At 43.7% G+C, this 15,659-nt stretch overlaps 1 protein-coding gene across 1 annotated transcript in view; it reads right to left on the bottom strand.

Moving 5' to 3' along the window:
• The window catches only part of kmt2cb (lysine (K)-specific methyltransferase 2Cb), a 70,899-nt gene that overhangs the window by 28,506 nt on the left and 26,734 nt on the right, over positions 1 to 15,659 (bottom strand). The window contains exons 12-22 of the mRNA XM_030773689.1: positions 9,703 to 9,786; positions 8,813 to 9,519; positions 7,156 to 7,275; positions 4,449 to 4,565; positions 4,067 to 4,171; positions 3,841 to 3,945; positions 2,754 to 2,935; positions 2,076 to 2,240; positions 863 to 972; positions 507 to 578; positions 95 to 307 (exon numbers count right to left, since the gene is read on the bottom strand). Of these exons, the coding sequence (XP_030629549.1) occupies positions 95 to 307; positions 507 to 578; positions 863 to 972; positions 2,076 to 2,240; positions 2,754 to 2,935; positions 3,841 to 3,945; positions 4,067 to 4,171; positions 4,449 to 4,565; positions 7,156 to 7,275; positions 8,813 to 9,519; positions 9,703 to 9,786 (1,980 nt within the window). The remainder of the gene's footprint in view (positions 1 to 94; positions 308 to 506; positions 579 to 862; positions 973 to 2,075; positions 2,241 to 2,753; positions 2,936 to 3,840; positions 3,946 to 4,066; positions 4,172 to 4,448; positions 4,566 to 7,155; positions 7,276 to 8,812; positions 9,520 to 9,702; positions 9,787 to 15,659) is intronic.

The raw sequence follows: 15,659 nt of genomic DNA on the forward strand, positions 1-15,659 counted from the left end.
ACTTGCTCCTCGAAAACATCATAGTGCCACGGCATACACACTCTGAGACAGACATAAAGACTTAAAAGCTTAGATAGATTAAAACAGATTTTACCTCTGGCATCCTCCACTTCCATGTCTCTGGACAGCTCGGCGGGGGGGTCGGGAGGGGTCTGTAACACGGCGACGCTGTTCTGGTTGATGATCTTGAGTTTGAGTTTGGGTTTGGGCCTTTTGCGGCGGGTGGCAGTGTTAGCGAGGCTCTGGAGCTGAGAGAGTCCTGACTCGGTCAGACACACTCCGTCCTGAGTGTACGTCCTCGACAGATCTACAGAGAGCAACCCCAGCGCAACCTCTGTTAACTTTTCACACGTGAGTGTGAGGCTTTATCCGCCCCCCACCCCCGCCCCAAAAAAACAGGCCCGTAAACTCATTTAAAGCTCACATGGAAACAGTATTTTTTCATGTCTGGCTGTCACCAAGGCCTTTCAGTGAAAACAACAACAACAAAAATCTTCAGAATTTACCCAGATCTTTTGTTTTGGAGACCATCTGTGTTGGGACTGAGGACTCAGTTGTGTCCAGATCCAACTTGGCCACTGGTCCCAATGCTGTGACACCGACACAAAAAAGAGCATTAAGTCACAATCCAGAACGGTATGGCTTTAACAGCGTTTAATAATCACGTTAACATCAGTCAGATATCGGGTTCTTACATGGCCAAAACATTTACATCACTGAGTTACGTAGTACAACTAACGCACAAGAAACATCACATTTCATGACTAATACTATTCAAATTAATTATGTTATTTTTTTAAATAAATTTGGGCTTTAATTTCCAAAATGGTCACAGCTGAAGGAGAGCAAATGTTGCCCTTACTCTGTGATGGGGAGGAATGGCCTTGGCACAGGCTGCAGTCAAAGCTGTTATCTGCCACTTTCTCCACTTCTTCCTCTGAGTGGAAACCCTGACAGGAGGCATGCATCCATCTGAGAGATGGGGGGAGGGAGGGAGAGAGACAGAGACAGAGAGAGTGAGAGAATACAGAAAAATGTGGGTGGTAGATGGGTGCGAACATCATTATAAAGTAGATACAATATGTCTCGATCTCTCTCTCTCTCTCTGCTTGTAGTTGTCCGCAAACAATTCATCTACACACGTCAGCACTAGTGGAGTCATATATCACATGCCAAGGTCTGACATTCATTATGCTTTTGTTGCCAACACTCCTTCTAAAGCTTTCCCTATTAGAGCGCCAGTAGTTTCCTCAGACAAACACAGCAGCGACCTGAGACAAAAAACTGGGACGCATGGATGTACATGATCCTGGCCTTGGGTCTGTACGAGGGAGGTTAAAGAGGTAGACAGAGACAGAGATGTCATGCTGTGGTATCCTAGTAAATATGGGTAGAGTATTCTTTGCAACACCCCAGGAACAGTAGCATTCCTATGGAACCTATCGTCACTTAACATCATCACTGTCTTTTGTCAAAGGGCAGTCCTGTTAAATGAGTGATTACTGAGTGGTCAGCCTGTACTAAGGTGACAGCAGAGAGTGACATGCTGCTAAGTGGTGATTTTTTCTATTAAAAATCTACCAGATATCTTCATTGGATAAAAGCCCAGAATATTTGTTTCTATAATTGGATGTAATGATGTTAGAGTAGCAGAAAAAGTTTGATGTACTGTTTGAGCAAAGTAGTACTTCTACTATGAGAAAAACGTTAACAATAAGGTCAACTATGTTAGCAAGACTCAAACTCTGTTTAGATGCCATTGGACCAAAGAAGAAAAAAGGTGCAGATTTAACTGAAATGCACAACACATAATCTTATGTAGCATCAAATGAATATGATAAATGGAAACTTCTTTAATTTATTTGACATTTTCTCCCAACTGTGATCAATCCTGATTAAAGGGAGACTTCTTCTGCAATGAACACAGCGTTCATTCATTCATTCATTCATTCATCTCTTTACTTATTTACTGATTTTTTAACACGGCTTGTCTGTACCTGTTTGTGTTAGTACGGACACACAAACACACACACACACACACACATGCACACACACACACACACACACACACACACCTGTCACACTGGCCGCACTGTAGGATGAGTTCGTCCTCGTTGTAGTCCTGCTGGCAGACCGGGCACATTGCCAGACTGGAACAAGGAGCACACTGTGTGTAATTATTCTGCCACTCACAACTCCGCCCTGGGCTGGTGGCACCACACTGAGTACAGGACACACACCTGTCAGGAGGAAAGAGAGAGAAAGGGAAAGAGAGAGAGAGGGAGAGAGAGATCGTCACAAGCAACTCTAGCTGATGAGGTACCGGTTACATACAGATCACTTGACCTACACATGCAGAGTGATTATTAACTGGAGACAAGGAGCCAAAAACGCAGGGCCATTTAAAATGTCCTCTCATTTAGAGTATCTGTTTTCTCATATGTAATACTAAATATAACACATTGTTATTATTTGAATCACACAGAGTTTTGACTATGCTTTGTTAAGTTTTGATAAGTAAGAAGCATAGAGAAGAAAATGATCATTTTTGGGAAAATAAATCACATCATTTTTTGCAAAATCCTGACAACACATTTACAGCTGTGTAGACTGTTTTGATCAGTTTACTAAAAGAGACATTGAAGAACAATCTTTCTGAATCATCTGAACCACCATAATTTGAGACTGTTAAATTTTATACATCAGTCCTTTCTGAGGGGTTGAAAAAATACATTCAGTATGTCTCCTCTTACCACTTGCATTTCCAGCTGCCATTGGGCACGTTCTGTAGGGGTGGGTCCAGGCAGTAGGTGTGGTAGCTGATGTCACAATCGTCACACAGCAGCAGGCGGCCGGGGTCAGTGGCCTGGCCACACGCCTCACACACCGTACACTCCAAACAGCGCCAGCCTTTACTCAGTACAACCTTAGTGATCTGAGAAACACACACATACACACACATGCATGCACACACACACACACACAGGCACACACACGTGCACACACATACACACACACACACACACACATCTTTACTCTCAACTGCTTGCACTTACACAGTTTTTCCATGTGTGTGTGTGCGTCTGTGTGTGTGTGTGTGTGTGTGTGTGTACTTTTGAATGTAGCTTCAGACCACCCAAACAGTTTCAATCCTGGCAGTGCTAGACTTAGCTGGCAGAGAAATGTGACAAGGATCGGGGGCCGGTAAGGAGAGCTTCATTTGACTGAATGAGGTCCAAGTCTTAGACGTGCCTCTTTAGTTCACTTACGCTCACACACACACGTAAACGAATTCGCCACGTGCACGTACACAGAACCTACGTACACACAGAACCTGCCAAAGTTGGCAAAGGCATCAAAGCTCAGTTCTTTAACAGATATAACTGACAACTACACTGGAAATGATTCCACAGGCCCCCTCCCTCTACCCAGATCTTTATCATAAAGACACTAGACTGTGTGAGCACAGGCAAAGCATTTACACTAATTAAGGCTTTGACAATCATTTGAATTATTTTCTACCGTACTGGCACCGTACCATGTGCTCTGCATATCATTGGCTGGGTTGTGATGACTAAGGGGAGAAGAATACCACTTTGAAATTAAGAACGTTGGTATTGGCTTGCCACAAAAATTCGAACAAGTGGGCAAAGGGGCAGGTAAAAACACACCATGGCAGTACAGTGCGCATGGCCAAGTATGCAGTACGTTTTTAATCAGCCACATCATCAATATCAGAGTTTGTTGTTCAATCCCAGGTGTTGTGGCAGATAACAGAAGGTTGTGTTCTAAATGGAAGAAGTGGTTTGAATTGCATAGGGTAGGCCACTTTCTACTTACCTTAATGTTGACACAGAAGGGGTGGTAACACTGTCCGCATTGAGCACAGGCTAACAGGCGTCCTTCCACACCCTGCCCAAAGCTCCCACACACCACACACATGTCCTGAGACAGAGAGAGAGAGAGAGAGAGAGAGAGAGAGAGAGAGAGAGAAGACAGAATTGCTTAGAGACTTCCTCTTTAAAAATGAAGCAAACTCATGTAAGCAAGCTCACATAACACACACCTGTTTCATTGTGAATGTGTCAGTACTAGAGAAGAGGACCAATGTATTGTGCATGGCATTCTCCTCCTCTTCCCTGAATGGATACAGTGTTTCCATTGAGTTTACCTGCAGAAACAGGAGAAAGACAGATACAAAGAAAGAGAGAGAGAGAGAGAGAGAGAGAGAGAGAGAAAGATAAGAGGCCGATGTCTTCCTAACTATAGCTGGCATGACTCAGACAGATAAATGTATTACTCATCCTTAATGCTGATGATCTGATTCACTAACACATTTTGCATGTTTTACATGTTTAATGTTTGGCAGCAAGACATTTTCTGTCCTTTTATGTTCTTTGTTTTAAGTACATTTTGGTTTATGCTGCAATAGAAAGATGATCACATACTGCTGGCGCTGGAACTGGACTGACTCCATTCTTCATCCTGGAGCGACCACGCCCTCCCCTGCCTGACAGACCAGCCCCCCTGGGCCGCCTCCTGCCGGGAAAGCCAGAGCCTCGACCCTGAAGCAGGGGCAGAAACAGACCTTAATCCTCCTCACAGAAGAATGAAAATCCCAGTGTCAGTGAAGTGACTACTGAGGGAAATATTCTGTTTGTATGGGTGAGAAAACAATTTTTTCTTTTCTCCTTTTTAATAGATGTCTTTTATTTTTGGTTAAAATGCTTTAGCCAAGTGAACAAATATCTGCTACAGTAATTAACAGGTGTAAATACAGAAATGAGAAAGGTGAGAAATGGACAAACTGCTTTGCTTTAATAACATTTCAAATCATAAAATGACTGTTGGCATATGGAGGACTTAGTCTTTATGCATTTCAGCATTACATCTCCATGGACTTAATCAATCATGCTGGTAAACTATAGACAACTTGACCACAGCGCCCGCCTATAACCTGTTACTCTCACCAAAAGCCCAGCAGGAGATTCTAAAGACATCGCTATGGGCAACATGAGGGATCCACCCACTACCTTTCAAGTCAATGAATCCACAATGTTCATTGGCTGTGGCCAGATCTATAGGCATTTCAGTGGCCGAGGTTGTGACCACTAAGTACACTCAGAAAGAATAAAGACTTTTCTAAAGGCTTTTCTGAACAGTGCTCAGCTTAAAAGAGCTTTAGACATTGATCCCCTCTTTCTAACCAGCCGAACCAACTGAACAGTTCTTGTTGGCCTTTCCAACCTTATTGACAGTCCCTTTTTATTTTTGGGACAAAGAAAAAATCAGACCAAATATTTGTAGAGTTAGGTTAACGTAATGTCCGAGGGCAGTAAAAATGGAGTGATGAGTGGAGAGAAAATGGGATGAAAGAGTGCTACAACACTTGCTTTGATTCATAACTCTCAACATTGCTGAGGAAGCTCTTCCTTTGTCCCCTTTTTTCTTTCTAGCCACTGCCCTGGTCCAGGCCTGTCGGATAGTCTGTTTGTATGTCTGGCTGTCTCCCGGTATCAGTGTATTTGACTGTCTGTCTGACTGAAAGACTGGGGACTGTCTGACCTGTTTGCCAAGGACTGACTGACTGAATAAGCATGGCAGCTAATTAAGCACCTGAAGACATTTAGTCACTACTGTCGCTACAGCAAAAATCCCCTCCTTGTACGCCTTCTCAAATAGCCTTTTACCTCAAACTGACAATGTTGTGCTTGCATTGACTGACTTCTGGTCTGTCAGAGCAAGGGGTGTGTGTATGTGTGTGTGTGTGTGATGTGGGTGGGTGCAAAAGTTTAATCTTTTTTAAACATTTACATTTACATTTGATGAATCGGCCTGTCTCCTCTGTTTTGACATGGCCATGATCAAGTCACCAACAAAAACAAGTCAAACACTTCTTTCAATTTCAACACAGAACCCAGAAAAGGGATGACATTTACAATAATGACGTGCAGTTTTAAAGTGACCATGTCACATTCCACAAAACAGCCTGAAAAAAGGGCCATCTGAATGTTGACGGGGACCCCAGCCAATGTTATTCTGGTGATTTGAGTTCTATTACGCTGTCAGTGGGTTTCCGGAGGGCCAGCCATCCTGCCTGTCAAACTGAGAACCATTTTCAAGAATTATGCCCTTTTTTCTCTCTCTCTCTCTCTCTCTCTCTCTCTCTCTCGCGGTCCCTGGTTGTAGAAAAGATGAGTGCTGGGTTTCGTTGTTGAGTCAGAGGTGATAATGCGATTAGATCTGGACTGGCCCTGTGCCCAGGCTGGAGCCAAGGATCAGCACCGTAACTCCAGTGGCACAGAAACAGATGGCAAAGAGAACTCACTGTGGAGCATAAGAGAGCCAAAATGGCCGCCCCAAGTCCCTCTGACCCCAACACAAATAAAACATCTGGCCCTGGCCAAGGGCTATGGCAGAAGACACAAAGAGATTCATAAATCACCATCATTCTGAGTGGATACATTTAATCCCTGGTAAATGGCTTACTAGCTAAGGTTATTCATAAAGTCTAAGGCCTCTTCTACCAGCTGTAATAACAGAACCCGATCGACTATAGTTTCCGTCAGTATGATGTGCAATGACGTCTACAGCTAGATGCCATGTACCACTTAATACAGTAGACCAATATTTATCTTGAAACCTCTCCGGTTTGAGTGAGAACACAGCAATTATGTGAGCATGGTCAATGTAAACTATATAAACACAGGACTCAAAATGGATTTCATTAGCTGTCAGGTGAGCATTACTTAGAAAAAGGTTGTTTTGAATATCTAGAAAATTCTAGATAATTCTTTCCTGATCACATCTAGCATGATGGTACAAATCAAAATCACATGGTCACTTCGTTTTTCTGCTTGAATTTACTGCTGAGGGAAACACATGTCTACTGTGTGGCACATAATGAGTTCTTGGATCTCTCAGGACCCGAATCAAAGCAACACCATCCAATAGTACTGACCACATCTACTGCACTACTCCACCTGTCCCACAGCCACCTGTACATGCAAACATCCACCTACTTACACTGAACATGCCAATCACTGGATTTCCTCTAATCTAATAGGAGGAGCAGATTAAACATCACCACAGCAGTACATAAAACCATTAAACAGACACTCATTCAATCTCAGTGTTGCACAGTGTTTCGCCTACCACTCGAATGCTCCAGCCGGCTGTACTGGGGGGCTGCCTGGTCTTTGGGGCGTCCCAGCCCTCCGCCTGTTCGGGGGACTGTGAAGGGGAACGTATTCTCCTAGAGGCACTCCATGCTCCCTGAGGGAGGGTGAGTTAGAGAAGGAGAGGGGGGGGGATGCGGGGTGTGACAACATGCGAACAACTTAAAAGAAAAGCTGGCAAAGAGAAACATTCACATGCACGTACAGAAAGATGAGTTTATATGAAACGACAGAGCAGCACAAGTGAGGTTTACTAATGGAACCGTGTCTATGGCTTATGCTGTATTTACATAACAGAGTGAAGCATTAGTTATACAGGACATTTTTTCATCCACACAAACAGTGATTCAGCAAGCTCTTCCCCCTCAATTAAAACAAAAAAGGAAAAACAAATATTTAACGGTTCATAAGAAAATAAGTAGCTTTTTTTTTTAGTGTTTTGATATGATCATTACAAAATCCTTGCCTCATTCATCAAGGAAAATTGCAGCATGCAACAAACCAACCACCCCCCCCCCCCCCTCCCCTCCAGGCTATGTCGCGCCATGGCAACGGCACTGCTCACAGGCTTGTTTACAAATGAGGGATGATTAAGTCAGCGCAGTGGCACATGCTTCTCCAAAGACTCTAAAGCATTAGGAGTTAAGGGGCGTTCACATTACATCCCATTTCGAATTGCATCCCGATGTTCGACGTAACAAATCGGTTCCCTGGCTATTACCCTGTGTTACTATGTGGCTGTGTCCATGGTATTGCATTACACTCCACATTTCACAAATTAACAACATACTGTCATCAACCCATGATATATTGGTGGACAGAGGAGCAATGCACTGCAAGCTCTAGCTTCTCAGCAGAGACGTATGTATATTATGAGGTATGCTTGATCTATGAGTGTATTGTACATTAATGAAGGTATAAACTAGAGGGCAAATGAACATAGAGACCACAGTTTACAGGGAGACTAGGAGCGATATGATAATACAAAATAGGCAATGAGAGCACGTGTCGTGAGAGGCTGCCTCTAGAGCATGTAGGAGGCCACGACTCTTGGATCACCATGGAGACGGCACGCCCACTGCCACGTGGAAATCTAATGCGTGACAACGACAGGAGAGAATGATCACGAGCTAAGCAAAGAAATGGATGGTTTCTGATGGATGGGTACACAACGCTTGTGTGTGTGTAAGTGTTAGATAAATAACATGTCGCATGGAAGATGAGTATGACGGATTTTGATTGCAATACTCCCTCTCAAAAGAGCTCCCTATGGTTCAAATTGACCATCGTCTTACTTTGAAAAATAACCAGCTTTTACAACATAAATCTTCAGTTATGGAGGTTCGGTGGGTGAAATTTTTAAAAGGGCTGTCTTAACATATAATAGCAGCCGTAATTGGGTAATAAATAATCCATAGCTATATTTAGGGAACCTTACTCTGAAGACACAAGTGGTACTTTTCAGAATAATGGTTTTCATCCATTATAACCTTGAGTAATAATCAACCCTGACACTCACTGCGAAAAGTCAGAGCATAAAGGTTGGGCCCTACTCTGCAGGAAAAAAAAATCAAAACAGTGCCACAGAAAAACCTTTTCAAAATCCTCAAATATAGCAAAAGACATGAACCTACATGCTTCACTCTGGGCCTTCCAGGAGAGAACTTCCTTTTGGAGATGGCTGGCTTTCCCATGCCAATTTTAGGAGTCAGCGGGATGAAGGTGGCCGAAGGCACATTGCTGTTGAGTTCACCCAGGGTAGAGCTTGGTTGGGCTTGGGAAGGTTCCTTGGGTGAGGTCCCTTGATTAAATGATGACTGGGCAGGGGAAGAGGATCCTTCTGGCTGCCAACACTGAGATGGTTTCAATGTGGTCTTCTCCTCTACCAACAGGCTGAGTTTGGCCAGGCTACGCCCACCATCAACTATACTGTCCACCTCCTCAGAGGGGCTAACAACTGACTCCTTGCGCTGCTGCACCACAAGGTCCAAACTCTGCCCCTTCTCCTCTACCTTTGGCATAGTCTTAGCAGCACTTGCCTCAGTCTCCATAATTGTTCCAGAAACTTCTTCTGCAGGACATACATCCATGGGCTCCTCCTCAGAGGCTGCAGTTGGCTCTTTGGTTTGGGATGGAACTTTCTGCTCCTCTGGGCAGGGTTTGAGTTCCTCATCAGAAGGAGGAGTTTTTGAGTCTGGATGTTTAAGGAGCTCTGGGGTCCTTTGGGCCTGTTCAGCCTCTGTAGATGCTGCTAGCTGCTCAGAATCCGGTTCTTCGGACTGCTGAGCACGTTCTTCACTCTCAGTCTTGTCTGGCTTAATCTCCTGAGCAGGTCTTGGTACTAAAGGAAAGAAAAACAAAGTGAGTGAGTGTGCAAATTTTTAATTCCAGTCAAAAGTTCAGACAGAAGTTATGACTAGACAGAGAACCAACTTCCCGCTGAACTTTTTCAATATAAATCAATGAGGTTGTCAGGAGAAATGTTTTGTGGCTTGAAAAGAGAGGCAGGAGCGCATCAGAGTACCAGGTGTGCTTTCTCGTGTCACTCCGCTGCCTAAAGGCTCGCTGATATCTTGGCCAACTCTCTCTACACTGGCATCAACACATACTAGAGAAAAGTAACAGAGAAAAAGAGAGAGAGAGGGAGAAAGGGAGGGAGAGAGAGGGGGGGGGGGGAGAAAATAAGACAGTCAATAATTTGACACAGTCTGTGCTTATGTAAGTTCTGTGAAGGCCCAAACACAAATGGAAATTATTACAGCATGAGGAAATCTGTACAATTAAATGCTAATGGGGAAAAGCCAAGAGAGAGCTAGAAAGAGAGAGAGAGAGAGAGAGAGAGAGAGAGAGAGAGAGAGAGAGAGAGAACAGGGTGGGAGGGTAGAAGTGTCTGCCTGTTTTGTTTTGTTTTTTTTTTTTCCAAGGAGAGCCCGTGAAGGAAAGAGGGAGACAAACTAGATTAGGTGTTACATCCAGATAATTATATTCAGCCCTTTGGGCACTTTGGTGGTGAAGTATACCTCTTAATCTGTGCATTTATTAGAAAAGGTCTTCTAGCTTGCAGCCAAGTGCACATATCTTTGATTTGTGACTACAATTATGCTATTATCCTCCCTTAACAGACTCTGAGACTGCTCTCAGTATTGGTCCCTCTTGCTCAATAAGAGTACTGAGATACGACTTTCCACACAGACACCTCATAAACACCCTAATCCATTATTAGGTGATGGACTTATCAAATAAAGCTTGCATCTCCTCCAGGTACAAATAATCATCCTCTCCTTCAAAGAGAAGAAAAGAAAAGAAAAAGAAGAAGAAGACGAAGGCTTTCATAACTCAATACTGGCCCGGTAGAACAGACGTTAGCTTTTGTGCCACATAATGTAATTACACGTCAAGTTTCTTTGTTCGCCTCAGAGAGGGTCTGTGCTGGAAAAGCAAACAGTAAATAATGGAGTTTGACTGAGCCGTGAAGCCATTTTCATTGAGCCAATGATCAACAGAACACACAGAAAACCATTCAGATTTAAAGGGGGGAAAACTCTTTTGAAAGCTAGGCTAGTGACAATGCCTTAAGTTGCATAACGTGTCTTTTATCAATGGGTAATCACAACTCAGGTGTAGATTGTGAAATATTCAATTCAATTCAATGATTTGTTTTAAAAAGGCCTTCAAGATGCCCCAGGACAGCCAGAATGGTGGGAGTGGATTGGACTGTTCCATCATCATCCGCAAAATAAATTGAGTTGATTGTGGACAGATATGTTGACATCCTGGCCAGTATTTCTAATGCAGCTGAGTTTTAAAAAATAATGAAAAAAAGCCTCTTTCAAAATTGCTAGTCACTCCCACCCATCACGAACCGGCACCTGTTGAGCGTCATGGCAACATAAGTGAAAGCGTAACCAAGGCAACGACTATTTCAGGGTCATACGTCCAAAGACTTAAATATAAGCTTTAAAGCATATGAATTCCACATGTACCACCGATATGAACAGCAGGTCCCCAAAAGGTCTACCCATAACAGACATTTGGCTTTGTTTTACCGTGCATCAGTAATAAAAAAAAAAATTAGTTGTACTTTGCTGTCATTATGGCTGTGAGTGACTGTGAGTGATTAGCCACTGATCACAAGCCATGGTCCTGATGCCAGAGCGGCAGACCCGACTGACGCCCACGTCCATCTGCATGCATTTCGCACAGCATTTGTAAACTATAGATTACACCCTCTCCATTGGCCTGTCAGAGATTGCATTATGTATGATGTGAGAAAGACAAAGAGAGAGAGAGAGAGAGAGAGAGACAGAGAGTGAGACAGAAAAAAAAGAAAGAAAAAGAGAGAGAGAGGGCGGGGCTGATTGTAGCGTTCCTTCATTTTAAGAAATAAACAGAAAAGGTTCACACTGATGAAATGTGAGACCTATTAGAGACCCATTCCATTAAATCAATGCGAAGAGCCAAACCTCCCAGAACATAAACACAAATACATACCATTATACAAGCTTCCTTACTTCTACACATCCACCCTCTTCAATAAAGGACTAAAAACGAACATAAAGTAATTTCCCAGGGCTAGCATCCCATGTGAATTAGAGGGTGGATACCTGACCTGAGCCTGACGGGACCCGTTGGGAGCCGACGGTTCGGGCCGAGTTCAGACAAAAATTTAGAAATGATGTTCGGGTTGGGTTCAGTCTTGTCAGCTGAACAACAACTAGGCAGCTAACATTTGACTTTTGAACTACTAATTAGTTCATAATAGAGAGATGCATTGCATATAACACTGTTTCGTTCCACTGCAGGAGAGGGTATCGTCGCGTTAGCTCGAGAGCTAATTAATATTGGTGCTGCATATGGACCTTTGTCAGGATGTACTGCCTGGCCCGACATCCATGTCTAGATGGTACCCCAGGCTGGCCACAGAGACGCAAGCAGTTGATTGAGCTGCTAAATAACATTTTTAGTGACGTGAATACAATTGGAATGACCAATGACATCTGGACGGAAGATTATCACAAATTAAGCTACATGACAATCACTTGCCATTTCGTAACACGGTCATTCTAACTGATCAGCAAAGTTTTGACAACAGCAGTGTTTCCACCAGAAGACTCTAAAACAGGCAAGAATATCAGGAGAGAAATAATCAGACTGCTTGTAACAGAATACGGGCTAGACATTAGTGTGCTCAATGAAGTGGTGAAGGTGGCAGAACGGGGCACAAACACAATGTCTGCCCACAGACTTGACTACCAGGATCACCTCTACAACACTGTGCTGCGCCATGCCCTCAATCCTATACAGCTGGCACAGGAAGCCCAAGAGGTTGCCGACACTCTACAAGCTGCCAAAGCATTGGTGAGGCACGTAAAGAAGAGGGGCTTAGCAGCTTTGCTGTCAAAATCAGTGATGCAAATGGGGGACACAAGGTTTAGCACGGTCTATCTCACTTTGAACTCTGTCCATTTAGGGTACCAAGAGCTGCGTGAAAAGCTAGAAGACCGTGGAGAAAGTTGGCGGATCGATGGTATATCCTAAGATGTGCTCGACTTTCCTGTTGAGTTCCTGCGACCATTCTATGAGGCCCAGCGTGAACTTGAAGGAGACCAGTACACAATCCTAAACCTAGTGTTCCTCCAGTTCGAGCAGCTGAAGCACCACTGCAGGAAAACAACAACAGACACCGCTTACCAGGCAATCAACCATGAGGGGCATCTCAACTGGATAACACGAAGGTTGACATAAAGGACCAACACAAAATCGCCACTTTCCTTTGGCCAAAATCCAGCCAGCTCAGGATGTTAACCAGTTATGAGAGAGACGAGCTACTCCAGGAGGTTGGATGACAGTTGAGTGACATCTACACTGGAGGTGATGGACATGCACCCAAGAAAGCTGCAGTGGACTTCGAAGACTGGGAAAATCTCCCTGTGGCTAATATCATTGATGAAGTAGAACTGTATTCAACACAGAATCACCTCTTGCACAGCGACATGGATCTTTTGGGCTGGTGGTGAGAACACCATCTCACTTACCCAAAGCTAAGTGTACTTGCTTGGGGCATTCTGGCCATTCCAGCTAGCAGCAGCAGCAAACAGAACTTTAGTGTTGCTGGAAGAACCATCAACCAGAGGAGAACAGTGCTGAGGCCATCCATGGTGGATGCCATCCTCTTCCTCCATGACAACTTCAAATAAACCACGATGGTTGGATTACGAATATAGTTTCAGTTGACAACAGTTACTGATGAGTTCAAGAGTTCATGAAGTTGACTTGACAATTGTCAATGGTGAGACTCAAATTTTATTTGAAATGCTGGTTTTTAACATTATGTCTAATGCTGACAGACTGCAGGTTAGCTATATGTTAAAATACTTTTTCTGGTGTCTTGTCTGTGGTGGAAGCCATTTGGCTAAGTTACTACTTTTAGCTTATGATTTATAGGTGTTGTTAGCGTTCAACGCAGGAGCGCAACTGTAGTCCACTGTATGACACTGCGCAATGTGTGTGTGTGTGTGTTAAAACAATCTACCTATAGCCTTTATAAAACAATGCCTTTTGACGGTCATTTACAAGGTGCCCACACATGTGCAACCAAGGTAAATAGGCAGGCTGGAACCATGCTAACAATTGCATGACAGAGTAGCACAATCTCAGTGCTTCAGCTTACATTAACTGCGCTGGGCTTGGGTCGGGTTTGGACAGAAATATGCGGCTTGAGCCGCACTCTTATGTGAACCACGGTCACTGTGGAAATTCAATAGCCGAACAGATTACTTGTTGGGTTCGCCGGGTCGGGCTCAGTTACTCCTCTCTCGGACTTGGGTTGGGTTCGGACAGAAATATGCGGCCTGAGCCGCACTCTGATGTGAACCACGGTTACTGTGAAAATTCAATAGCCGAACCATGTCGCACCTCACTATGCCAACCAACACCTCACATTCTCCTGAATGTCACTGTTGGCAGGGGCAAGGTCTCTCATCTTAGCGTCTAGAACTTTGTGTTCAGATAAACTGTGTCTTGTAACAGAGTAGTGGATGGTTTATTCCCCCAAGGACCAGACATTCAGCTGCATGCTCATACACTGACACACTCAACACTACTTTAAAAGACCAATGGTGTGAACGTGTACCTCACCCAAAGGCGAGGGCACCCACCACATCACAAAACATGACCGGTGGGTCGGTGATGGAAGATAAGAATTACATGACAATGTGTGAAAAGCTTGCAGTATGACATTTCACTGCATGCAGTGACCCGGAGAGATGGTCATGAAAAGTCTGAATACAATTTCTGTTTTTGTCTCATGGTGTGAGGGAAGTTCCACACAAGGGGGAGCTCAGTGGGCAGTGTTCCTGAGTTATTACTGATGACAGATGCCTCTGAAGCATCTGCAAACTGTCCAGGAGGAAAGACACAACAACAAAATAACAAAAAAGTCTTTTCATCACACTTCCATTACACCCACTACAAAAAAAAAAAGAAAGTGAGTGTCGCCGCTTTAGTCATCTTTTAACGGGATGCGCCATCTGGCCATCGATGGTAAAGAAGTCCGTGGTGATTGTGTGATTATTTCTGAAGTGAGGAATGCCAGACAATAAGAAAGTAAGACCCAGGAAACTTGTCTCTCTCTCTCTCTCTCTCTCCCTTGTCCTCTGCCAAATGCAGAGGATCAACTTCCTTCATCTGCCACAACAAAAAAATAAACCAGAGACTTTGTCTGACAACTGAGTGCTGTCGCAGTCCTCTGTTGTATTCTAGTGAGACCTCAACACCTGTTCAGTTAGCATAACTTCCTCTCCACCCCCCCCCCCCCCCAAAGTATTCTGGCAACCACAGAAGGGTAATAATGAGCCACAAAGGCTGGCAGGAGATTTGAAACTTTCTTGGCATGCTTTGTACTCCGCTCAAAGACCTGACGACTGGCTCAGATTTTTGTTGGCAATAGGTGCAAAAAATTATTCTATGCTCAGGTAGGCGCTGAGCTAAATCTATCAGGACAGTGAAATAACCTCACAGGCAAATCAAATATGAAAATGTTCAGAAAGAAAGATATTTTCTGAATTATCCCAAAGAACTTCCCAGATTGTTATTGAAGAGATTCTCTGTATTTTATCTCTGTCCATTTTTCTCATGAAAATTCAGGGCATGAATAAAATTGCTGAAAAAAAGACTAAGGGAAGGTTGCAATGAAGGCCACAAACCAGGGCTGCACAATATGGAGAAAATGCAACGTGCATTAAACTTGTTGGATGTTACAATGCTGATATCAGATACAACAAAACAAGGACTAAAGTGTACAATTTCATGTGACAAGTGCAGATCCTGAAAATGAACAGACTGTGTTTTGTTGTATTTTAAGTGATGATACAGGTTGTGCTTTCAGCAGCCACCAGTACTTAACATGTTTCGCACAAAACTTTTGTAAACAGTCATCTCTTTCATAACCAAAGAGCTGCCACACTACAGATGTACTTCCCC

Source organism: Chanos chanos, chromosome 5 (genome assembly GCF_902362185.1).
Source record: "Chanos chanos chromosome 5, fChaCha1.1, whole genome shotgun sequence".
NCBI lineage: Eukaryota > Metazoa > Chordata > Actinopteri > Gonorynchiformes > Chanidae > Chanos > Chanos chanos.